Below are 26,249 nucleotides of genomic sequence, written 5' to 3'. Positions count from 1 at the left end.
ACCTTCTTTATTTTTCCTGTGGTTTCATTCTTAAAGTCTTTATTCCTATTCTGCCATCAGCTCTTACCTTTCTTTCCTCTTCCCAATTCCAGCTCCATCTTTCTCTGATTATCCCCAACAAGATTGAATCTTAGTGCAATTTGCATATAATACTGAAACTAAATGTAGTTTTGGAAGTTACCCCCAAAATACACGGAAGTAAATTTGAAAATATGCAAGCTCCATTTAATAAGATTAAACATGGGAAATTGGTGTAGTATCCTGCAAGTGTATATGATTATGTTGGCTCTCAAACTCTACATGTATATATACCCTATGTGCGTGGTCCTGTGTTCAGTCCCTCAGTCGTGTCTGACTCTTAGTGACCCCATGAACCGTAGCCCGCCAGGATCCTCTGTCCATGGGATTTCCCAGGCAAGAATACTGGAGTGGGTTGCCATTTCCTCCTCCAGGGAATCTTTTTGACCCATGGATCGAACCTGGGTCTCCTGCATTGGCAGGTGGATTCTCTACCACTAAGCCACCGGGAAGCCCATATATACCCTGTACCTACATATATGTATCATTTAACCTAAGAAGAACTTGCAAGTGTTAAGCTAAGTGTTGGGACTTCCAAAGCTTCCAATGCAGTTGTAGATTTCACATTCAGTGTGTTTCCTGTCAGTGACACAATCATTTATTGAATACCACTTTGAATTTGTAAAGAGATGGACATATTTACAGCCTTTTGGAACCTAGTTAGTTCCAAAATAGTAAAAGCTTCTCAGCCATTCCAGCATGAGAATTTCAGATCCTAGATGGTAGTCACCTGGTGACTCCTGAAGCCAGGTCTGTGCCACCTATCTTCATTCCTTGTCACTGGGAGTGTCCCAGATGGGGTGGGAATGCCATTGACCCTCCCTCCCAGCCCTTCCCAACTGGCAGTCATCAGACTTTGGAAGAAGCAAAACAGATCCTTCTTGGAAAGAGTTTGAAACTTTTGTTCTGTGAGTAACTGCATTCCTGATAAATCCTTGGTTGTTGTGTTGTTTTTAAATTTATTCCCGAGCTTTAGCCTGTGTTTTTATTTTTTAGGAAAGATTCTATGCACTGACAGTTCAGTTCAGTTCAGTCGCTCAGTCGTGTCCGACTCTTTGCGACCCCATGAACTGCAGCATGCCAGGCCTCCCTGTCCATCACCAACTCCCGGAGTCCACCCAAATCCATGTCCATTGAGTTGGTGATATCATCCAACCATCTTATCCTCTGTCGTCCCCTTCTCCTCCTGCCCTCAATCTTTCCCAGCATCAGGGTCTTTTCAAATGAGTCAGCTCTTCGCATCAGGTGGCCAAAGTATTGGAGTTTCAGCAGTATGCTGTACTTTTTAAAATTTTTTCAAGAAGTAAACTGGAATGTTCTGATTTTCATGTTGTTTAGAGTTCCTATCCCAGGGAAGAACATCCAGAAAGATAGTGTATCTAATTTATGATTATTTCCCCACAATTTGGTATTCCCTGTGATTGGAGCTTTATGAGTTTTTCTTGTAATCATCACTGTCATAGTTAAGATTTATGTACTTCTTACTCAATAAGGTTGGATGTTTGTATTGGTTTTGTGAGTACTTGGATGAGGTGTGTGAAATAAATTCAACTATTCAGGCACTCTTGTAACAGAAAATACCAGAGCTATTGCCATGGTTCATCAGAAATCAGGGAAAAAACTTCATCATTGGCCTGAATGAACTGAAGTTCATAGTAAGATTGTGGTCATTATTCATTACCTCTTTTCTTTCAAACAGTAAAACTCTTGGGTTTCTGTGGACAAGGCTGCTTTTTAATGGCATGTTCTCCAAACAGCTGTTAGGCACCCCCCTCCCCAATACCACAGACCACATCTGTTCCCACTGTTGATTAGCTTGAGGGTGGAGAAAGAAGAGAGGCTGTAGCATGTGTAATTACCAGTAATTAATTCTTGTTGAGCCTCCTCATTTCCTTCTATTCTAACTCCACCTACCCTTCTTCCTGTCTCTGTTGTAAATTCTATTTCATGTTGGCTACTTGTGGAAAATAATCTTGATGGGTATACAGCTGTTTTTCTAAAATTTTACATTTACCTTACAGTGAAGCTTTTATTTTTCTTCTGGTGGCAAAATCTCTTGATAAGGCAAGACAAATAAGAAAATACTAAAGTGAGTACATCTCTTGGGGCTAGTTTTCCTGCTTTCTTGTGTTCTTTTTCTGTTGATGCTGTTTTCAACTGTTGAAAAATATTTATCAAATATATTCTTCCTTAAAGGAACTAATGCAAGGCATGAAAAAGTGTGAGGAAAACAAATATAAGAAATAGTCCTGGTCCTTATTATTAATGTGCAGTGTAATTAGCGACGTAAAATATGTGCATGTAAAACAACGATGTAAGTTAACATATAATAGTTGTAGCATATAATAATTGCACAAATTTGTCAAGACCGTAAGGCAGAGGTAGTATTCTACTATTTTTCTTTCTCTTTGGGATAAGGTAAGGCTAAAGGAAATATGAATTTGAGCATTTTAGTTAATATGTCACAGTAGAAGAACTATCACAGGTTTGCTCTTTGAAGAAAGTTCACAGTAATCTTTATGTATCTTAAAAGCCTAGGTTTTCAAGATGTGATGCTTTTTGTGAGGCTGTTTTCAGGAGACTGGAGTTCAGGTGGAACATTTTTAAAAACTGCTTGTTTTTAAATTTTCAAATAAATTTAAAAATGTATTTGGTGTATCAGTCAGCAGGGTTCCAGCAGGAGAGAGATGATACTGGCATTAATAGGAGAATCTGATAAAGGAATTGTCTACCAAAATGTGGGTAGTGTATATAGTACAATCGCAAGACAATTTGTGGGAACTTCCTGGCTAGTAATAGCAGGGATGCTGAACTCTCAGGTGACAAGGAATTAGAGGAGGAACAGATGCCTAATCCCCAAGGAGAGGGTTGGGTAAGGAGGGCCTTCTGATCATAGATGGATAGATTCAGCCAGCCCTGACATGAACCCTCAGGGAGAAAGCCAGAGGTGTAGCCTGCGCTCATTTCTCTCCAAACTCAAGTAGAAATTAGGGGACGAGGGAACCTTTGATGTAGTCTGTTAGGTCACCCTTCCCTCCCACAGAGCAGGGTGGAGCATGGAACTGGATGAGCAAAAAGCAAGATAGGTGGCATATTTGGAAACTTTGTAAGTTTGCCTAAATATGAGAAATCTTTCTTGGATAACACAATCCTATACAGTAAATAATCTCTGGCAATAGGAGTATGGCAGGAATCTGTATGCTTCTTGACATATCAGTCACTTCTCAAGCATTTGCACAAGGAGTCATTGATATAGGTTAGTGGTTCTCACTCCAGGGGCGATTTTGGCCCCTGTGGTTTATTTGACAGTGTCTGGAGGCATCTTCGTGTGTGGGCTTTGTACGTTAGGATCTGGTGGAAGGTAGTGATGATGAAGCGAAAACAGTGAAGTGCCTTTTTATTCCATCAGGATAGGTGCCCAGGTGGTTGTTTAAGAGTCTGATCCAAGCAATGACCATTGCTTTTGTTGAGAAGAAATGACTGAGCTTTGAAGAACAGTTCAAGTGGTGTTCTGAGAATGAAGCTACAAGACAGCATAGGTTGTGCACATTGAATGTGACAAAGGGTGGGGAAGTCAAGCCCTAAAAGATAAAGAAGTGAGACCACTGTGAATAATTGGGATGTAAATGGCAAGCTTCTCAAGGGCATGGACCTTTTAGGTACCTTATGAGCAGTGAGCACCATGTCTCGAGCAGTACAGACTGTCAGTACCTATTTGTCAAGGGAATGAGTACCCTTAATTGAGAAATGGTTTGAAACAGAAAGAAAGGCTCCAGTGGAAAGGACAGATAAAAATGCTAGGAAGGGAGGAGGTGAGATTCTTACGTAAAAGGGAAAAAACTCCAGGCTCCTAAGAAATGAGAAAGCTAGGCCTTAAAGGGCATATTGGTTATGCCACTCAAGCTCATTGCATCTCTGGTTTCTAGACTTTATGTGTTTCCCTCACCTGGACCTTCGTACCTCATGGCTTTCTTTTCTTTAAGATGCAATAGGTAGGGACAAAGGTATTTAAATGATGTTTAATGGGACAAACAGAAACCATTTGTGCCTTTCCTCTTTTATCAGCACTGCTTTCCCTCCCTTTTAATATTAAGGGCATCATGCCCTGCATGGACCCTGAGCTCTTCCTCACTTTGGACTCAGGTGAAGATTTAGGTATGCCTCCAAAGAGAAGATTTTAACGGATCAGTCCATTGGTGTGGTACTTGGTGTGACTGGCTCAGGCATCCTGTTTTTATATTCCTGCACGGCAGCTCTTGAGTTCTGTTCCTTTTAGTGTCAGACAGGGAAAGCTGCTTACTTGGAGATAACCGCATTTGTCTTTTAAGTTCCTTAAGGGCAGTGAAACTCCTTTTATGTTGAATCCTTTCCTCATTGCTGAGCCCATTGTAAATGCTTATTGAATACGTGGGTTTATGGAGTATTACTCCTAAGATGGCAAAGAGAAGTGGTTAGAGTGAGATAGACAAGAATATATGTAAGAAACCTTGACCATGAAGTGTTCCGTCTTCTGAGTGGCACATGACAGTAGATTGCCTGATATGTTCAAGAGAATTGGGTATAGAATTAATAAAGGAGAGGAGGAATTCAAAATACTGGAATGGGAGCTGGAGGTAACAAGAGAGGATGCTCTTTGGAGCAAGAATCTGTTGCTGATGAAAGCTGTGGCCCGATAGTAGACAGGGCCAGGTAAATCTGAAATGTTTACCATCAAGACTCATCAGCATCGTTAAAATAATGTCTCCCATCCAACTTTTTAGCTAATCTTGTGTGTGTGTGCTCAGTCACTCAGTTGTGTCTGACTCTTTCCAATCCCCTGGACTGTAGCCCTCCAGGCTCCTCTGTCCTTGGGATTTCCCAGGCAAGAATACTGGAATGGGTTCCCATTTCCTCCTCCAGGGGATCTTTGTGACCCAGGAATTGAACCCATGTCTCTTGGGTCTCCTGCAGTAGCAGGGAGATTCTTTACCACTGCACCACCTGGAAAGCCCAGCTAATCTTGTAGATTTTTTCTTTTTAAATAAACGAGCTTTATCGCTGCTAATTTCAGAAACATGTTTTTGCTGTCTTATCACAGAGGTAAAAGAGGCACCACATCTACCTACCCATGCTCAAGCCAAAAGTCAAAGTTTTATTTTGGGTTTTTCTCTCTTTTCCTGACTTCCCACACTCAGCCCTGAGCATGTCCTGATTCTACAATACTTCCCATCCCGCCTTGCTGCTCCCACCTTTGCCCGTGCCCATGCCACCTCTGCTCTGGACTATTGCTTCTATTCCTCCATCCCTACAACCAAGTCTCCATGTGCAGGATCTGGTCATTCCCTTGGTTTCATCCCAGCATCTGTATTTCTCACAGTATTAGGTTGGCCAAACAGTAGTTCATTTGGGTTTTTCCATATGATGATACAGAATGAACATGAACACATACATGCTCAAGATGTGTTGAATACAAAAAAAAAACATACAGAAGTTATGATGGGTAATGTTCCTTTCAGACAGCCAGTGAACTAACCAGTCTTGGGAATTCCCTAATCAAAACCACACATTATCTCTGTAATTATAATCATAGTAGTCATAGATTTGTTAAGGCTCATTTGTTTTTTCTCCCTTCCCCTGTGACTGATGGTTGACACTCATTTTTTAGGCTGGTTAGTGAAGGATTTATAAGTGACATCGGAGCAAGCAAAATGAGTTGCTCCTCTTTGGCAGTCTCTTGGATAAATCAAGAACTCAGCCATGGGTATGAAATATACCAGGCGACTCTTTACTGTAGTTTCAGGACTGATTCAACATAAGCATAAAATCCAGCCAAGTTTGAGGGGAGGCTAATCTTTCTGGGGCTGTGACTCATTTTTGAATTGTGTGAAAGCTGTGGATTCTTTATCCAGAAAAAATGTCCATATATATACAAATACAGAATTTTGTAGACAATGAAGGAAGTTCATAGACTGAGCTACAGTGCAAAGAGTTGGACATGGAGGTAGCTTGTGTAGTTGAAAATGCATCTTCAAACTATGTTGTTTTATTTGGAGTGGGTGAAAACATCTATTCTTGAGATATAAACTGTAGAAAGTAGTGTGGCAAAATATTGGCAGACAGGCATATGTAAGATAGATAGGCAACGGGAATTTCCTGTATGTCTCAGGAAACTCAAATAGGGGCTCTGTATCAACCTAGAGGGGTGGGGTGGGGAGGGAGATGGGAGGGAAGTTCAGAAGGGAGAGAATATATGTATACCTATGGCTGATTCGTGTTGAAGTTTGACAGAAAACAACAAAATTCTATAAAGCAGTTATCATTCAATTAAAAAATAAATAAATTTAAAAAATATTGGCAGATGGGGATGTGGCAGAAAAGAGACTTTTTTCCCTCTGTGGTTCTTAATTGAGATCATAACTGAATCTTAAGGGATAGGGAATTGTAAGCGGTTTTGTTTGTTTTTTTATCAAACAAAGAAAAAAAAAGCTGGGAATCTTTGCCTGTTTTTTTTTGCCCTTTTTTGTTGAGGAGGTAGAGGAACATGCAAGGTAAGTATCTCATTCCTGCAGACCATGCCCATCTTAACACAGAACAACACTGGCTGCTGCTGGCAGGGAAGGGAGGATGGAAACCATGGGCAGGGGACACAGGATGGAAGGAGAGAAATTTTTAATGCATTTGCTCAGGTTGAGCACAGTGCCCTTCCTTTCCTTCCTGTTTTAGTTCATCTTGATGCCTCCATTGAACAGGCACATGCATGAAAGGAGAATTTCCTCTTTGCTCGAAGTTCTTAGAAACATTCAGTGTTCTTTAATTTCATCTTTTTTTGGGCTTAAGGAGAGCTGTTCTGACTTCTTGTCAGGGGTTCTGGTATTCCTAATGCTATATCTCAAGCTGGTTTGGTTTTTGTTAAATCACTAGAGCAGAAGGTCCAGCTCCCTAAGCACTAAAAGTAAGTATGCAGTGCAAGTATGCAGTGCTGTAGTACCAGCGTTGTGGCTTTTTTCCCCTCCTGCATGATATATTAACTAAGCAGAAAATTTAAAAAACAAAGACAATAAAAGTAATGTTTGTTAGTGGTGGTTTGAGATATTTCAGGAGAGATGAGATGTGAAGAAAAGCAATGGCCATATTTAGAAAGCTGCCTCAAACCCAACAGTATCTATTGAAGTAAACTTGATGACAGACTTTTTTCCTCTTCATGAATCATTGTATTCCTATAAAAGCGAAAATTCCTCTTCATCTAAACAAACGGCTTCCACATCTGTTTTCTTAGTCTCTCAAAAGGGTGTCTTCGGCTTGCATTTTTTTTTTTTAAGAAAAAAGTGTTTATCTGTTTAAAATGAAAGATCGTCAAAAGCAGTTTATACATCAAAATCCAAGTTGGTCTCCAGCTTCTAAGAATTAGTTAAGGATGATCTGGTGGTGATGGTGGTTGTATAGGGGAAAAAAAGAAAACAGATTTTATATTCTGCATAGGTAAGTTCTCCCTAACCATCTTCTTTAAATCTTAATGATTTATATTTAATTTTATATGCTCTTCTGGTTTTGGAGCCTGATTGAGTAGGTAACTTTGTCACTGGCAGCACATCCCAATATTTTAATGCTTTGCACTCAGAGTTCTATAAATAAGTATTTTCTGAATTAGTAGCAGGAGAGTTAACCTGTTAGTCCCATTGCCTAAGAACTGACCTGTAGTTATATTTTTGTTGTTGTCCCATAGTCCGTGTTCTCCCACCAAGTCACTAAGAGAAACACTCAGAACAGATGTGTAAAAAACTATATACTCTTTTCTAAAGTGCTTGCTTAGTTTTCAGTCTCCGGTGAGTCTGCACACTCTCCAGGGTTTTGGTTTTGAATCTTCAGTCTCTTCTTGTGTGACAGGCCACCCTGCCCTTGAGCCCATCCTGCCATTTAAAAATAAAGAATGAGAAGCAGCTGAAGTGCTGGCTTGTTTGCAGCTGACAGGAATCTGATCTACTGCTTGGATTCTTTATCTGGGGACCCACATGCCCGCGGTGTGTGGCTCGTCCTAGCCATGCCATCTGCAGTCACAGTTTAAGAGGGTGGGAGGAGAGGAGGTTGTCTCCAGAGGAAAGAAATTTTTTTTTTTTTGGATGTAAAGGTCAGGGAGAATGGCTGTAGCTCAGCACCTGGGGTCACGGGCTCCTGTCTTCTTCCCACCCGGTGGCATTTCTGACCCCTCATGAGGTGCTCCTCTCTCAGGAGGCTCCGTAGGCTCCTCCCACCCCCTGAGCCACAGCTGTCTGTTCTGTCAAAACTGGCTCGCTCTGAGGTCAAAGGTCCATGAGAATTCTAAGACATTTGATGTCATCAAATCAGTGACCAAAGCGATTGATTTAATCATGTATGACTTAATTTCTCTCACAGGCTGTGGAGGATATTACTTGGACACAGGGGAACCCTTCTGTCATCGCTCCTTTTCTTTTCTTGGCTGAGTATGAACTGGAACTGCTAACAAATGGCATCAATCTGTACCTAAGGAAGAAGACCCTCCCCTCATCCTAATGCAGAAGAGAGGCAGGAAGAGGATGGTTATGTCGGAGCGACAGGAGGCTCTTTGCTTGTGAAGTGAACTGATTGATGTTCAGTCTTCCTGTTGAGCCCGTTGCTGCCTCAAGGAGGGGAGCCATCAAAGAGGTTTCGCTTGCTGTTTCTTGCCCCTCGGCCGGTAGCTGTTTTGGTTGCTCATGAGAAGGCAAGGTGCTCCCTCTTTTGACCTTGTTCAGAGGCTTAATACAATTATTTGTATCAGGCGCTAGCCACCTGTTAGGATCGTTCTTGTTAAAGGTCAGTATGTGGTGCCTCGGTGTCTGACTGTGGAAGCCTGCATCAGATTTGCCAGTGGCCTCTGGTTTTGTGATGCCTGTCAGTTGTGACAGAAAGAATGGAGATCTGATAGCTGGAAAGGAAAGGAAGGTGTTGGAGAAGGAATGAGGGATCAGGAGACCCATAGAGCACCATTACTGTGGTTGGAGTGCCAGCTTGTTGTGTCTCCATTTTCTCCTGCTTCCCCAGCATGAGCTGTGCTGTCCGTTTTGATGGGCTCTTTTATTGTCTGCACACTGACACTGCTTTGATTTATTCATATATTGCATCTCTGTTGAGCATCGGATTTGTTGTATCTGAAAACTCCTCACATCCCCTCTGTTGAGCGTCATCAGTTTTAAACCCTTCTGCCTGTGAATTCCCAACCTGCTCCTCTTCCCAGATTTCCTGTCTCACTGAGTGTCTGCCTCCCCAGTTGTTAAGCCAGGAAAGTGGGTATCACCCTGGACTCCCGTTGCTTCCTCATGCTCCTAGTCCAGCCAGTCACCAGATCTTGTAGATTCCACTTCCTAAATACCCGTGTCTCTCTCTCTCTCCAGTGCAATGACAATTATGTTATTCAAGACTCATTATTTCTCCCTGGACACTCCCTCTAACTGCCATCCCCCCCTCCCCACCCCATGTATTCTCCACAAGTTTTATAGTCAGAGAGACCTCTCTAAACTATCAATCTGATTCTGTCACTCCCTGATTTCCAGTCCTTACTGGAGCTTATGAAGCCCTTGACAGTTGGGCCTCTTGCCTGACCTCTCCCCACCTTCCCAAGCATTCTAGCCTCAGCTGTATTTTTTTTTCTTGTTGTTGCCAAAAAGAAGAATTTTGAAAGCTTGATTGTCTTTAATCATTGAATTTCCCTCGCCTTCCTCATCCTGTCATTCCCTATAGCTCACCCTCACCTTATTTACAGTCAGTTTCCATGCATTTTCTCTAACTTCCACCCAGAGGTGCCCGTTCTGTATACATTTTTTTCAGTTGCCTCTTTGAGTCTCTCCTACATTAGCTAGTACTCTAGAGGGAAGGGATCATGTCTGAGTCACTCACCTTTGTGTTCTCTCCACCTAGCATGTGAGAACAGCTCAGGAATTACTTGTTGGTGAGTGATTACTACTTTTTTTAGGTTCTAAACACAAAGAAAATAGCAGAGCTTTCTAGAATTCATATCAAATTCTTGAGCCTTGGCCAGATTAGAGAGTTGAAAAGCAAATGAGGTTCAGAAGTAAAGGGGATTTTCTTTTTCGTTAGCAGTGATTAGCCAGATCTTGTATAGCTTAGATATTGGTCTTATTTCCTCTCTATATTCTGCACGTCCATCCTAAATGACATTTCTCAACTTGGTATTTATCTTTCTTTCAAACTTTTGTAGTTCTTCCCAGAGATAGCATAGAGGGTGATGGGACAGAAGAAAGTGTTTGATAAATAGGAACATATTATTTTATTAGTCCTTAAATGTAGAGAGACATTATAGAGGCATGCCTGAGTACGTGTGCAGCACGTCTGTCTCTGGACAGGTGAACCCAACCACATTTCTCCAAAGTGAGACCATCTTTCTGAAAGAAGATTTTTCTTTAAAGTGGGAGCCCTCCATATCTTTTAAAATTTAATTTTATTTATTTTTTAAAGTTGGATTATAATTGCTTTACAATGTTGTGTTGGTTTCTGCTGTACAACAACGTGAATCAGCTATAAGTATACATAGATCCCCTCCCTCCTGAGCCCCCGCCCCAATCCCACCCCTCTAGGTCATCACAGAGCACCAAGCTGAGGTCCCTGTGTTATACAGCAGCTACGGGAGCCCTCGTTATTTTAATCATAACTAGCTCTTAGAATCTGTTTTCTGAACTTCTAATAGAAAGGGAGTGGGCACAAGACACCATTTTATAAGAAGTAGAGTTGCAGTGGGAGGGTATGTAGAAAGCATGGTCCTTACATAACAGAATTTAGTGTTTAGCCTTGGTATGGAGCAAGGAAGTTCCTCCTCCCCACCCTACCCCGGCCGGGTGTTAAGCTTAAAAAGCTCTCCCTCCTCTGACCTCCCTTGAAGCAGAGAATAACAAAGAACAGTTCCATGACTGTCTTATCACACACCAATCCTAAAAAGAAGCTTTCTGGAAATCAACAGTGTTTCCACCAAAATGGTGACAGCAGCACCTTGACCACTCTCCAGCTTGAGGTTGTCCTCTGGACCACCACTGAGGGGCTTAGTAACATGGAGTGGGAGTCTGTGAAATCTGCTACTTGTGGGGGCAGGGAGCTCTAAGTTTGCTTGGCAGATTTTCTCATGACCTCAGTTATAAAGAAAATGTTGCAGATTCTGGAAAATGCTAATGTCCTTTTTAGCCGTAAGTATTATCTTGATTGCAGTGCTTCAGAATTGCCCAACTTCATTATCTGAGCATAGCCAGCCTGACGCCTTCTTCTCAAATAGACAATTATGATCAATTAAGCACTTTTAGGCCTTATAGAATACTTAATTTTATTAGTCAATTATTTGTGCTTTGAAAGAGTTAATGGTAGCTACCCAAGCCATTATTAGAAATTAGAATGTCCCAAAATAGAAAGGCTATTTCCTTTGTGTATGGCATTGCAGTGGAAAATGCCAAGCATAGTTTTTACTGAGTTAAAGGGTGAGGGAGGGCAGGGTGGGAGAGAAAGTTACATGTAAATCATTTAGCCATTAACCTAATGGGTGGATTTATAAATCCTATTACTATAAGCCCTTTTCATTTCCACTGAGGCCTGGTGCATGCTTGATCCCACTAATGTAAAATTCATTCCGTCTAAGTGATTACTGAAGTAAGACACTTTGAGTCAATTTTCATCAGGTTGTGCGAAACTTGCTTGAGTGCTGATGTTCACTACTGCAGGGACATAGTTTGTCCGTGTCTTAATTAGCACGCCGCGCCCCCCCCCCCCCCCCCCCGCCCCCGCCCCGTGAGGAGTCAGTCAGGGAACCAGATAGTGGTGCCTTGTCACATGTCCGTTCCTCTGTGAGGTAAGTACACTGGAGGGTCAAGAGGCGAAACCTTTGGGTGGGGTATTTCTAGCCTCCTGGCCATCATATGAATTCTAGGAAATTGGAAAGCTCTGTTTTTATGGCTCATTGGAACATCTTCAGTGGCACTTATATTTAAATGAATCAAAATTTCTAAATTGATGAAATACATGGACCCTTTTCCTAGAAAAATGCATGTAGGCACACATTCAAATTTTTCCTTACAGTTTTGAGGATTTTTCAGATTTATTGACTTTAGGTTAATATCTCCTGCTCTAGTTTCAATCTTGTTGTCTTAGGGTTTTTTTTCCCCTCTCTCCCTGAGAATTTAGTATTTAAGAATGCAGGCCCGTACTTGAACTCTTGTTCAGTGAGTAGATTTGACTCAAGTGCACTTTAAAGCCAGCTCTGCAAGCTCTCCAGGATCGTGTGTCAGATATAATCCCATGCATGGCAATAATGCAAGTCCAAGTGAAACAAACAAGATGTGAGTTTCTAAACTGGAAGTTGGCCTGGAAGAGGAATAGAGTGTAAGAATATTGTGAAATGAAGGTTTCTTTAAAGGTGAAAACAGAGTTTTTTAAAAGTCAGAATGTAAAGTGGATTTTTAAAAGTCCACAACATGAATAAATTGGGGGGGGCAAGAAATTAAAAGACAAGAGAGAATTTCACTTTTCATATATTTGACAAACCCATACTTTGTGGTTTTTTTTTTTTAAAGTTTTTAGATCAAAATTAGGACCCTGTCAGATTTTAGGGCAGTAATTGAAAGATACTCATAAATATCATTAAATGTGTCTCTTGTGGAGGAGAAACCTTTCAGAAATCTTTGTTTATTCAACGTGTTTTATATTCCTTACACATGAGCTATCAGAAGGTTAGGTTGTAAATTAAGGATTTACAACAAAATCAGTTTATCTGGAAACAAGAGTCGTATCGGAGAGGTACACTGTTTCAGTCAAGTTTATAATTAATGGGGTAGAAATTCATTTCTCTTGAGTGAATATGTTTATCTAACATGCATTGTATTTGAAGGTGGGATTAAAACTGATTCACTCTTCATTTCTTGCATGGAAAGAGCTAGCATTTAAACGTGTGCTGTGTGTGGGTTTAATTGCCACTTTCTGTAACCAGCTTTAGGGTCCTGTTATTGTGGAGGTACATTTATCAATCCATGGCTTCACTCTTCTCACGCTGGACCACTTGGGTCTGCCTCCTCTTACTAGAACCTGAGAAATAAATATGCATTGAATTACTGCTACGTGCCAGGCATTGTGTTAGTTTAATGGCAAAGACATGATCTCTGCTTATAGTTTGCTTGTGGTTTCTTAATCTTACCTTTCGTCATAGAGTCGTATGCTGTGGTATACACAGAATAATTTGGGAGCACATTAGAGTAACAGTCTCATGAGTATCATTGAACTGGGGAGTCCAGAGAGACTTTTCTGATGGTATGAAGTTCCTTGTAAAGTAAGTAGATGTTAGGTAATGATAATACCTCACACTTACTGAGCACTTCTATTAATATATCAGAGACTGTAAAAAATAGTTGACATATGTTGTTACATTTAATGCTTATGGTACCCCTGCTATAAGGAAGCTGCAGATACTGTCTCCATTTTATAGTCAAGGAATTGGGGGGCTTAGAGAGGTTATCTTGTATGCCTGAGGTTATGCAGCTTATAAGGAGCACTGTTAGGCCCTGCACTCAGGCAGCCTGTATCAGTCAGAGTTCTCCAGAGACACAGAATCAAAGAGATGTGTGTGGGGGTGTGTGTGTGTGTGTGTGCGCGCGAGTGATTGATTTTAGGGAATTCGCTCTTGCGATTGTGGAAGGTAGTGATGCTGGAGACAGGTAGGCTGGGCAAGGGATGAGGGTCTGGATGAGGGATAGCACATTGGCAGGAGGCACACGCTGGAAAGGTAGAGTCTGATTGAGACTCGTCAGTTCATCGGATTAGAAAGGAAGTCAGCTCTTTGTTTTTGTTGGAGAGGTTATTTATTGTGTTTGGATCTGGTGAAGGTTTGGAGAAGATGGTTGGGATTTAGAATGAATGCATGTGGAACAGACAATTGAATATGGGCCTAGAAAGAGAAAATGTTGAGTTATAAGTATAACATCACTGATTCTCAGCCAGGGACAATTATGCTCCCTGGAATCATTTGGCAGAATCTGGACACAACTTTGGTCACAACTGGAGAGTGTATATGTGTGTTTGTGCATGCATAACCATGGGCATGCATGCTACTGGCTTGTAGTGGGTAGAGGCCAGGGACAGCCTCCATGATAAAGAATTATGCAGCCTAAGTGTCAGTAGTGCTGAGAATGAGAAACAGTGATATATATATATATATATATATATATATCTGCTTGTTGTTCAGTCACTAAGTTGTGTCCAGCTCTGCAACCCCATCAACTGCAGTGTGCCAGGCTTCCCTGTCCTTCATTATCTCCCTGAGTTTGCTCAAATTCATGTCCATTGAGTCAGTGATGCTATCTAACCACCTCATCCTCTGCAGCCCTCTTTTCCTTTTGCCTTCATCTTTCCCAACGTCACGGTCTTTTCCAATGAATCGACTCTTCACATCAGGTGGCCAAAGTATTGGAGCTTCAGCTTCGTCGTCAATCCTTCCAATGAATATTAAGGGTTGATTTGCTTTAATTGACTGGTTTGATCTCCTTGCAGTCAAATGGACTCTCAAGAGTCTTCTCCAGCACCACAACTCAAAAGCACCAATTCTTCGGCTCTCAGCTTTATGGTCCATCTCTCACATCCATACATGACTACTGGCAAAACCATAGCTTTGACTGACCTTGGTCAGCAAAGTGATGTCTCTGCTTTTTAATATGCTGTCTAGGTTTGTTAATACACTGTCTAGGTTTGTCATAGCTTGCCTTCCAAGGAGCAAGTGTCTTGTAACTTTGTGACTGCAGTCACCTTTCAGTGATTTTGAAGCCTAAGAAATTAAAATCTGTCACTGTTTCCACTTTTTCCCCTTTTATTTGCCATGAAGTGATGAGACCAGATACCATGATCTTCATTTTTGAATGTTGAGTTTTAAGCCAGCTTTTTCACTCTCCTCTTTCACCTTCATCAAGGGACTCCTTTAGTTCCTCTTCACTTTCTGCCATTAGAGTGGTTCAGTTCAGTTGCTCAGTCATGTCCAACTCTTTGTGACCCCATGGACCGCAGCACGCCAGGCCTCCCTGCCCATTACCAGCTCCCGGAGTTTACTCAAACTCATGTCCATTGAGTCAGTGATGCTATCCAACCATCTCTTCCCTTTCTCCTCCTGCCTTCAATCTTTCCCAGCATCAAAGTCTTTTCAAATGAATCAGTTCTTTGTATCAGGTGGCCAGAGTATTGGAGTTTCAGCTACAGCATCAGTCCTTCCAATGAATCTTCAGGACTGATTTCCTTTAGGATGGACTGGTTGGATCTCCTTGCAGTCCAAGGGACTTTGAAGAGTCTCCTCCAACACCAGAGTTCAAAAGCATCAATTCTTTGGCACTCCGCTTTCTTTATAGTCCAGCTCTCACATCCATACATGACTACTGGAAAAACCACAGCTTTGACTAGACGGACCTTTGTTGGCCATTTAAGTTCACGGTCTCTGCTTTTTAATAAGCTGTCTAGATTGGTCATAACTTTTCTTCCAAGGAGTAAGTGTCTTTTAATTTCATGGCTGTAGTCACCATCTGCAGTGATTTTGGAGTCCAAGAAGATAAAGTCTGTCACTGTTTCCACTGTTTCCCTATCTATTTGCCATGAAGTGATGGGACCAGGTTTTCTGAATGTTGAGTTTTAAGCTAACTTTTTCACTCTCCTCTTTCACTTTCATCAAGAGGCTCTTTAGTTCTTCTTCACTTTCTGCCATAAGGGTGGTGTCATCTGTATATCTGAGGTTTTTGATATTTCTCCTGGCAATCTTGATTCCAGCTTGTGCCTCATCCAGCCCAGTGTTTCTCATGATGTACTCTGCATATAAGTTAAATAAGCAGGGTGACAATATACAGACAGCCTTGACATACTCTTTTCCCGATTTGGAACCAGTCTGTTTTTCCATGTCCAGTTCTAACTGTTGCTTCCTGAGCTGCATACAGATTTCTCAAGAGGCGGGTCAGGTGGTCTGGTATTCCCATGTCTTTCAGAATTTTCCACAGTTTGTTGTGATCCACACAGTCAAAGACTTTGGCATAGTCAATAAAGCAGAAACAGATGTTTTTCTGGAACTCTCTTGCTTTTTTGATGATCCAGCGGATGTTGACAATTTGATCTCTGGTTCCTCTGCCTTTTCTAAAACCAGCTTGAACATCTGGAAGTTCACGGTTCACGTACTGTTGAAGCCTGGCTTGGCGAATTTTGAGCATTACTTTACTAGCGTGTGAGATGAGTGCAATTGTGCAGCAGCTTGAACATTCTTTGGCATTGCCTTTCTTTGGGATTGGAATGAAAACTGACATTATCCAGTCCTGTGGCCAGTGTTGAGTTTTCCAAATTTGCTGGCATATTGAGTGCAGCACTTTCACAGCATCATCTTTTAGGATTTGAAATAGCTCAACTGGAATTCCATCACCTCCACTAGCTTTGTTCGTAGTGATGCTTCCTAGGGCCCGCTTGACTTCGCATTCCAGGATGTCTGGCTCTAGGTGAGTGATCATACCATCATGATTATCTGGGTCATGAAGAGCTTTTTTGTACAGTTCTTCTGTGTATTCTTGCCACCTCTTCGTGTCATCTGCATATCTGAGGTTGTTGATATTTCTCCCGATAATCTTGATTCCAGCTTGTGATTCACCCAGCCCAGCATTTTGCATGATGTACTCTGCATATAAGTTAAACAAGTTGATAATGTAGATATTTATATATTCTCCCAGGTTAAGGGATCCAGAGGTGCTCACAACAAAGTGTCAGATGTTTTTGTGTTCTGTAAATATGCCCATCCACTGAAAGTGTAAGTGCCTAAAGTTGTATGCAGACAATTTATGAGAGCTTATGTATTTCTAGTTATTTTACAACCACGTAGCCTTCAAAAACAGCCTAGAATATGGCAATATATTTTTGTATTGCTAGTTATCTTTATTTAGTATATTTGTGCCTCCTTTTCATAATACTAAAGAAGTGAATGTGGAACAATGTCCATGCAGCCAGATAAAAGGAGAGGAGATAATGCTACTTGTCAAACTTGGATTCTATATTTTTAGGTCTGGGAGGAATCCCAACCTCTAAATTTTATCAGTGAGAAAGCTCAGACCTAGAGAGAGAAACTAACTTATTGCTACTAGACCTAGAGAGGGAAACTCACTTATTACTACCAAATCACTTACTTTGTAATTGGCACTTGAAACTAGCACTCAAATTACTGACCCCTGGCATTTTTTTTGAACTCACATTTGTATAATGTTCTATCTTTGTAAAGCATGTTTTCAGCATACAGTTCTTATTCCCATCTAGCTCTGGGAACTAGGTGGTAGTATTATCCCAATTTTAAATAAGGTAAAGCTAAAGTTAAGAGGCAGTGAGGAGCTTAGTGTCTTGGGAATGGTGGAGATAGAGAGTAAGATGCTTATTAATTCCATAGCCCTTGCTCCCTGAACATCTTAGAGAAAAGACACATATTTAAGGATAACAGAGAATAGGAAAAAGGCAATCTAATATATTGAGGATGAAATAAAAGATGTTTACCAAGCAGAAGAACTGAGTAACACGAAGTCCTGCTTGAAAACTGCTGAGACTGGGAATAGGGAAAGCTTAGATAATGGTTGGATTACCAAATATCATAATATTTATATTTCTTCTACTTTTCTCTTCCTCATCCTTCAAAACCATTCATTTTGCTCCCCCTATTATGCTAATGTATTAAAAAAAAGTTTCCAGTTTATTTATAATTGTATGTCATCAGTAACAGAAGAATCCTAAAGCCATTTGAGATTTCACTTGTCATTCTCTTCGTGCATTATTTGTTTCAAATTTGACCTTACTCAGCATTTTCCTAACTTAGAAGGTTGTCGTTTTGTTTAGTTTCTGCATCATATATCAAGTGGATTTCTTGTTAGTGGATATTACTATAAACAAGGTATGCTTTTGGAATAAGGGCTTGAAATTTTTTTTTTTTTTTTTTTGGTTAACTGAAAAGTTGGTATTTTCTCTCTCATTTAGTATTAATAAGCACTGTTTTAGTCTGTAAGAGCATCTAAAAACATTTTACAACCTTTGAATGAAGGCATGGTAAGACATTAGTATCCTGTTCTAACAGAAAATAAAGACCCCACCTTTATCCTGGCCTTGTAAGGAGACCCTGTGACCACACACCTCAGTTGTAGTTGGTCTTAGATCACTGCTGTTGTTAACCCAAGAGCAACAAACATGCTTTCTGCTTAGTAAATCACATCGTGAGTGTGTTTCTGAACAAATTATTTTCTCTAGGAAGCAATTTTTGGAGATAAACTTCACATTTCCTTTTTAGTCCCCACTACCCTTCCCCCGTTTTCAGAGGCTCAGATTGGGGTTAAAATACCCTTTCGTATTAATTACTGTTCTCCCCACCCCCAGCCCCACTCCTTTCCTGTTCCCCCCTCTTTCCCCCACCCCCAATGGCACTGCTCTGCAAAGCCTGCCATGATTGATATGATGGCAGTGCTGTCATTCTTCTTAACCAAAAAAAAGTCATTTTTGTTCTAGTTATTTTAATAGAGTCCCATTAAAGATGTATTGCTGACTGAAATACCGGCATGAAGGGCTCTCACTGAGCTGAGCCCAGGAATTAAGAAGTCAGGAAATCGGCTGCTGCATTGCAAGAGAGCCTTGTGTGACACCGAATCTCCTGATTGGGGAGATCATTACTGCTATTATGACTCGACTTGCGTAGGAATTTTAAATTCCATCTGAATGTCAGTAATAACCCTCTTAGCAAATTATCCTGAATAAAATCACGAAGGCATTTTATATAATAGGTGTTGAATTACTGGATAGATTTGCTAATTAAATACTCTTTGTTCTGCTGCAGTTGACATTACAGGGTAAGATCTTGAACAATTATTCTCAACAGCTGTACTTTGTTAAGGGAAAAATTAACCACAAAGTTTATTTTTTTACACTTGAAGTTGGCAGATTTTTGAAATGTGCTTGAAAAAATTCCATCATCCAATTGGTAATGAGTAGATAAATATGCAGGTGTTGCTGTGAAATCAGATAACTGCAGACTGCCTTATTAATGAATTTAGCAAGCCTTTATAGCCCTGTTTTCTAGCTGCTGGCACTTAGAAAATGATTTTCTGTCAGAATGGGTAGCTTTAATATTAGGCTTGTCACTTTGAAATGAACTTATGAACGGTTATCTTGTAATCATTGTACCTTGTGTCCAGTAGACCTTTCAGGATACCTGTGGATTTTTTTTTTAAAAATGCATTTCCTTAATGGGGAAATATCTGTAATGTATAAGTTTTTGATTTTTGACTTCCAGAACATTCATGTGGAATGGGCTTTTTAACAAGGCAGGGAGACATAATGAAAAGAAAATGAAACATAAGGTCTAGCCCAGATTAGCACCTAGTTTTCCTCATCTGTAAAATGGGATTTATAATTGAGCATTCTACAAATATTCATTAATAGCTACTGTGTACCAGGGCCTCTGCTGCTGCTGCTGCTTAGTCGCTTCAGTCGTGTCTGACTCTGTGAGACCCCATAGACGGCCTCTGCTAGATACTAAGAATTTGGTAGCCCACAGGAAAGATGGTGATTAAAACTATTGTCAGAAATTGGTACCACCTATGTGGAGACTTGTTTGGCTATGTTTATCAAGAATTGTAAAAAGATACAACCTTTGACCTGGTAAGCCCTCTTGTAGGAGTTTATTTCATTATTGGCAGATTGCCAAATTACATGTATACATGTAATAAAAGGATTATTAAAGTGTGATTATGAAGGTAAGCATTAGGAACCACCTACATTTATTAGTAGAGCACTAGTTAAATCATGCTTGAGATGTACAGTGGAACACTATGTAGTCATTAAAAAGAATTGAGACTGCTCTTTATGTGTGAGTAAGGAATAATCTCTGAAATAAAGTACTAGGTGAAAAAAGCAATTGCAGTGTATGTAGCTCTTTTTTAGCTTTTTATTTTATATTGAAGTATATCTGATTAACGATGTTGTGATGGTTTCAAGTGGACTGCAAAGGGACTCAGGCGTACATATACATGTAATAGTATATATAGTTTTAGTAGTTTGCCTAGTTTTCTGTCATTTGTTTGCAAAGCATCCATCAAGAGTTTTCATCCATCAAAGGGAAACTCATTTTAGTAGCAGTCCTCACTCAGATCGTGTGTGGAAATAAATGGTTGTGAGCTGGTGTCACGACAGCGTGAGGGTGGGTGTTGGAGCTGAGAGGTGAATGTTGCCACTTCCCATTGGAGGTGTACTCGGGGGTAACACAGTAGGTTTGGTTCGTGGTGCAAAAGGAGGGCAGAAGAAATCGGTTAGTACACTCGTGGAATTGGAGTGAAAGATTGACAGATTGCTCCCGAGGTGTTGTACTTAGCAGGAAATAGTTACCTTGTGGGGCTCTCCGTTGTGATGAGGGAAGCCCAGCCCAGCAGGGTGGAATGGGCAGAGGGTGAAGACAACTCATGGTAAGTAGGTAGTTTTGTCCTCACTGTGATTACCTTGACTTGGGTGGATCGTGTTATTGCTTTTTTCTCAAAGGAATTGTCAGGTGTTTTCCCATAATGCATTTTCCTATAATTTAAATATTAAAAAATGAAGATGAAGTGGAGGAGAGTGAATATTTTTTATGAGTTAACTGGATTTTAACATCTAGTAGAAAAGTGATTGAGATGACTCTGAGACCTATCAGTCAGCTAGCCAACAGTTTTTCAGGTGCTTGTTAGATGTGAAGCACAAACATGTGCTCTGACCTCCAGGAACTTGTGGTCTAATTGGGGAGGGGACAGACTGTGGGCCAAAAACTGTTTCCAGGATGGGATTACCATGATTATCTTAGTCCAGTGGTCCTTAACCCTGCCTGCAACATAAGAATAATCTTGAGAGCTGTTTAAAAAAATTGCTGGGTCCAGGTAGTGGCATTTTAGAAGATCCCAGGATGGTTCCACTGTATAGCCACTGTTAAAACCATTGGTTAGCCTGATCGGTATTTACCACCACCCACCACCCCCAGGGCAGGAGAAAGGTCTTCTTTTCCTGATAACTTAGAACACTGAGCTCATGAACAACATTGGGAGACTGTACCAAAGGGGAGGCGTACAATAGAAATGGAACACAAGGGGTAGATATAACAGATCCTCTTAAGGTGAGCATTTATAGGGCTTTGTAACATAAAGAACCAGAACAGAAACACCATGAGGTTTGAGCTGAGTTGACATGGAAGACTCTTGGAGGTAGGAAAAAGAAATGTAAATGAAGTAAATCTTCTCTCTGACTCATTGGAAGAGTGTCTCTGGCTTAGAGTGATGCTTTCAAAGATGGAGGCTGATCTAGAGGCAATAGCGTGCAGTGACTCAGGCCCCATTCTCTGGAGTCAGAGTCCCTGGGTTCATATCTCTGCTCTGGCACTTACTAGGACAAATTAATTATCTTCTCTTTGTGTTTTGTCTCTAACAAATGGTTGTATTAATAAGTGGCTGTCTCAGGGCTCTTAGAGAATGAAATGAAAAAATGCATGAGATGCTCATAGCACAGCATTTGGCCCATATATTTTATACATAACAAACATACACTGAGTGCTCAGGATGTTGTATTACTCCTTTGAAGAGGCCTTCATTTGTAAAATATGTTTTGCTTCTGATCTAGTCCAAGATAATTTATATATTTTTGTCAGCAGCCACACTGTAACCTATTTAACCTTTAGTCTTATAGCTGTATATACCTGGGGACAGACCTATCAAAGATATTATCTACTATCTATTTGTCTTTATTCACTGAATGTTTATTGAGCCACACCTTTGTACTGGGCACTGTGCTTGCTCCAGGGATATATAGTGAAAAGGGCCCCCCCCCTTTCTAAAATTATTCTATCATCCTGAATACTGGAAAGATTGCTAAGTTTTACGTGCTTGGCTAATCTTTGTGGTGTTGTTGTTGTTTTTAGCCATATAGTTGTTTTTAAATATTGCTATCAAGAATAGTTTGCCTCTATGCCATATTATAAAAAAATATTTTATTATGTATATTTGTTAAAGATAGACCTTTACAGCAAATCTGCAAACATCTCTCTGCCTAAGAGTTGGTATAAAGGCAAACTGATTTTTAGATTATGATGCTATTGTTTTGAGGATTATAGTTAGAAAACCATCAAGAGCTTTTAAAATATACGGAAATGACAAACCATGGGGTTGCCTATCTCTCTCAGCATATATTTAGGTTTTTGTAATTATGTAATGCATTAATCTTGACTTTTTTTCATTTCATTTAGATTTTGATGCATACAAAAGAGATGGTTCAGAAGGTAAGCATTTTCATTGTACAGTAATTCTTAGATACCATACTTGGTGATGTTGTTGTATTTAAGGAAAATTGTAACCCAAACACACTGGAAATGGCTTCTTAGGATGCCTGGTTTACATTTATAATCCCTCCTATGGATTATAGCTTTTTTCTTTTACTAACACTGATATAATCTAACCGCTGCTTGAAGCCTATATGTGAGTGTTTCTAGCAAATTAGTAACAGTGCTAATTAGAGTTTACTTCCAGGCCTTTATACTGTATGCGCTCTAGTGTTTGTGATGATTGATTTTTTTTGGCACTCTTCATATTCTGCTAACTACTAAGAATTTAATAATAGATTTGTGGACTGGGTTGAAAAAACCCCATTTTGTCTCTGCTTTATAAATTGCCCTGACCATTAAGCATGAGAGACAGTTGGTAAATACAGACCCCTCCCTTTCCTGGTCTCTTATCTTTATATTATTCAGTCCTACATTTTATTTCAGTTGAAACTAGATACTTCCTCTGCCATTCCACTGTCTGCTTTAAGAAAATCAGGGAGATTTTATTGTGTGTTTTTTGGTTTATTGGGGCTTAGTCTTTGTACACTGACAATATGGGCAAGAAGAAATGTAAACTCTTCAAAAATCGTCTGGAACCTGTAATTTATATAATGGAAAATTTTGAGTTTCACTGAGTGTGTGATGGTCATGGTGTTTTTGTTGTTAATTTTTATAATTTTTGCTTTTCATTAGATGAATCTTGAAGTTATTTATGGAGATACAGATTCAATTATGATCAACACCAATAGCACCAATCTGGAAGAAGTGTTTAAATTGGGAAACAAGGTGAGATAATTTCATAAAATTATATGTTTCACCTGCTTTTGTGAATTGTGTCTGGTTTCTATATATACGTGTCCTTCTGAAAATGATAATAAATTTAGTGCCTTTGATTCTTCATCCCCTGTTTTATTTCAACTTCTACTCATTTGCTTTGAGGGCAAAAATCAAAGAAAGTTGGTTTTTCCATAAGTAATAGATATGTTTTACCTTTAGAAAACAGTCTAGGTTTGGTAAGTTTAAGATGTGATCACGTTAGTTCCTATCACATTGTCATTCATAAGGAGAAATGTCTCTAGTTACATTCAGATGTATTTTATACAGTGATAGATATGGATAAATACATACCTAACTACATTATATGCATATATCTATAATTTTCACAAGAATACTTAAAATGTATTTAAAAAGACAAGGGAACTTTAAAAAATAATCATTTGTGGCCTAACTGCAGTTCATCTAACAATTAGGTGTTTTTTGATCACTTGTTAAGATATTATCCCAATAAACTAAAACTAAGGTACCATCTTATAAGCTAACAACTTCCTGCCTATCTCCCCTAAAATGTGTGAAATTTGAGCTGTAGTCTTTACTTAACAACAAGCTTGGCATATTGTACTCATTGGACCTTGAAAAGTTGTGTATTTTCCCTTGAGGTGATGGTCTGTGCAATGACCCTATCAATAGAGAGCAGGTGGCTGTTCATTTATTTGTTGAGCGGATAGTTATTTGCTTAAAGTCATGGTGCTATAGGAGGTACTGAGAGATCTTAGACACCATTTTAATAGTAAAGTTTTACTGGCCATGTATGTAGTTGTTGGACTATCTAATCTCTAATTCAGTAGTTTGAAGGTAAGTACTTATGCATTTAGTTTTTAGATTCGAAAACAGACTATTACATAATTTTCAGACATTTCCTGTAGCTGACCCTGCCAATTCTGTCCTTTGGTTGAGTGAGATGATGTATTTATAGTATTGTCTCTTTGTTTATCTTTTTATCTGTTTTTGTTCCTGTGCTTTTTCAAAGTTCTTGCATCGTACCAAACATAATACCGTTTTCCATATAACCTGAGTAAATGTCTTCTAGTCTTGTGTGACTTCTAGTTCTGTTTAGATGAACTCTTGGGAATTTGTAGCATGTTCATCTTCTCCATATTAGATATTTGAGAAGCTAACATTAATGGTTGAAATTTTCACAGGTGAAAAGTGAAGTGAATAAGTTGTACAAACTGCTTGAAATAGACATTGATGGTATTTTCAAGTCCCTGCTACTGCTGAAGAAAAAGAAGTACGCTGCTCTGATTGTTGAGCCTACATCAGATGGGAATTACGTCACAAAACAGGAGGTGAAAGGATTAGATATAGTTAGAAGAGACTGGTGTGATCTTGCTAAAGACACTGGAAAGTGAGTTCAGCTTTCACTTTCGCTTTTGTTGTTTGCTTTTAAAAAATTCAAGCATTAACAATGTGGAGAACACTTGTGATTCTGCCAAGCACAAGGACACAACTTCTTTTTGTTATTGGTTTCATTGTGTATTAACAGCTCTTACTGATTTGGAATGAAATTTTACAGACGGGTTAAAACTTAGAAAGAGCAAAACTTGCTCAGTAAGAGATGCTTGCTGTAAGGTGCATCTTATGAGTTTTCAGTCATGATGAGGTTAAACCTTTACATTTTAGATGCTTACAGAGTTTCATTGATGTTAGCTTTTTTTAATTTTGTTTTGCTTCACTGTTTCTATTAGGTAGGAAGTCCCTTACATTGTGCTCCTGAATCTTCCTCGTGCCTCCTTAGGGCCATGATTGTTAAGTTGTCCCTGTGTTATGGCTTCAAATGTTCTGGGATTCAAAGTGGGCCATGGCGTGAGACTGTCCCTGCCCATATCATTTGTGTGTAAAGGTTCTTACTAATCTCGGGTTAATTTAAGAGCTGGTTCTCAAATACCCTATGTACCTCCAAGATAATAAATGTCATAACTGACCCCTTAGTTTTATACATGAGACTGCAGATTGTGCTAATAAGACCTGTTTGTTTTAGGGCCACATAAGGCACCCATTTTAGAAAGACACATCTTCAGGTACTTTATGTCCCATCTTTCCAGATAATTCCTGCTTTGTGAACCTGACTAGTTCTGAAAATAGAGGGACTTTTTTCTTTAAAGTGAAATTTTAAATTAATTTTTGTGTTGCTGAATATCAGCATTTTTTACTTGTTTTCCAGCCTTTCACTTGCTTTCAAGTTGGGAGATTGAGCAATTGTTGCTTCTACAAAACTACTCTTGATTAGGCAAAGTTGATCATCTGAGTGTGGGTCACTGTTAGCCTTTTATGAAATATAGTTTGAAATGCTTCATTGCCCCCAAATGTACCCAAAGATGAAACTACTTTGTATAGACTGTCGATTAGAGTGTTCTCTTCAGCTTTGTCTTTTCTAAGAAAAGATGCATCATAATAGAAGTAAATTTCTCTGAGTTAGAAATGTATTAGTAATTAAAGCTATACAAATGTTTTTGTCAGGGTTCTTTTTCTGACAAATTATAATGCAGCTGTCAAACCCTCGCTCTGCATTTTCTCAGAAATGGATAAAATATTGGCTTCCTTACTCCTTTTCTTCTTCTTTTTTTCTCTTTTTTTGGGGGGATCTGATAGAATAACATGAAGTTTTTGAGGCATAGCAATACGATTGGAGAACACTGAGAAATATAATAAAGCTAAAGAAAGAAAAGTTTGAAATCTCTGAGTTTTAAATGATTTGCATAAACAACTTTATTTTCCTACTTTCTAGCTTGTGGTCATCTCGGGCAGAGATACTATCAGAGATAATATTTTGGAGCTTTATGAGGAAAGTGAAAAGTTTGTCTTCTCAGATTTTAACCTATGAGTAGAATATAGCTGCTTGTGAATTTTATAATTGTGTAAAAACATGATGGAACACATATTGTTCTCCATCCACACACAAAATAGGAAGCATTAGCTGCCTCATTAAAAAAAAAAAGTCTCTGTGTTTAAGGGCAAACCTGACATTGCAAGGTTGGTAAACCTTTGGTAGAGTTAATGTTGAAAA

General features: G+C 39.6%; 1 protein-coding gene across 3 annotated transcripts in view; it reads left to right on the top strand.

Moving 5' to 3' along the window:
- The window catches only part of POLA1 (DNA polymerase alpha 1, catalytic subunit), a 285,949-nt gene that overhangs the window by 87,966 nt on the left and 171,734 nt on the right, over positions 1-26,249 (top strand). For all 3 annotated transcript variants that reach the window (XM_061135837.1, XM_061135836.1, XM_061135838.1), the window contains 3 exons: positions 22,331-22,363; positions 23,099-23,191; positions 24,385-24,590. In XM_061135837.1, the coding sequence (XP_060991820.1) occupies positions 22,331-22,363; positions 23,099-23,191; positions 24,385-24,590 (332 nt within the window). The remainder of the gene's footprint in view (positions 1-22,330; positions 22,364-23,098; positions 23,192-24,384; positions 24,591-26,249) is intronic.

Source organism: Dama dama, chromosome X (assembly GCF_033118175.1).
Source record: "Dama dama isolate Ldn47 chromosome X, ASM3311817v1, whole genome shotgun sequence".
NCBI lineage: Eukaryota > Metazoa > Chordata > Mammalia > Artiodactyla > Cervidae > Dama > Dama dama.
The sequence above is the reverse complement of the archived record's forward strand: the minus strand, read 5'-3'. Positions and strand labels throughout refer to the sequence as shown.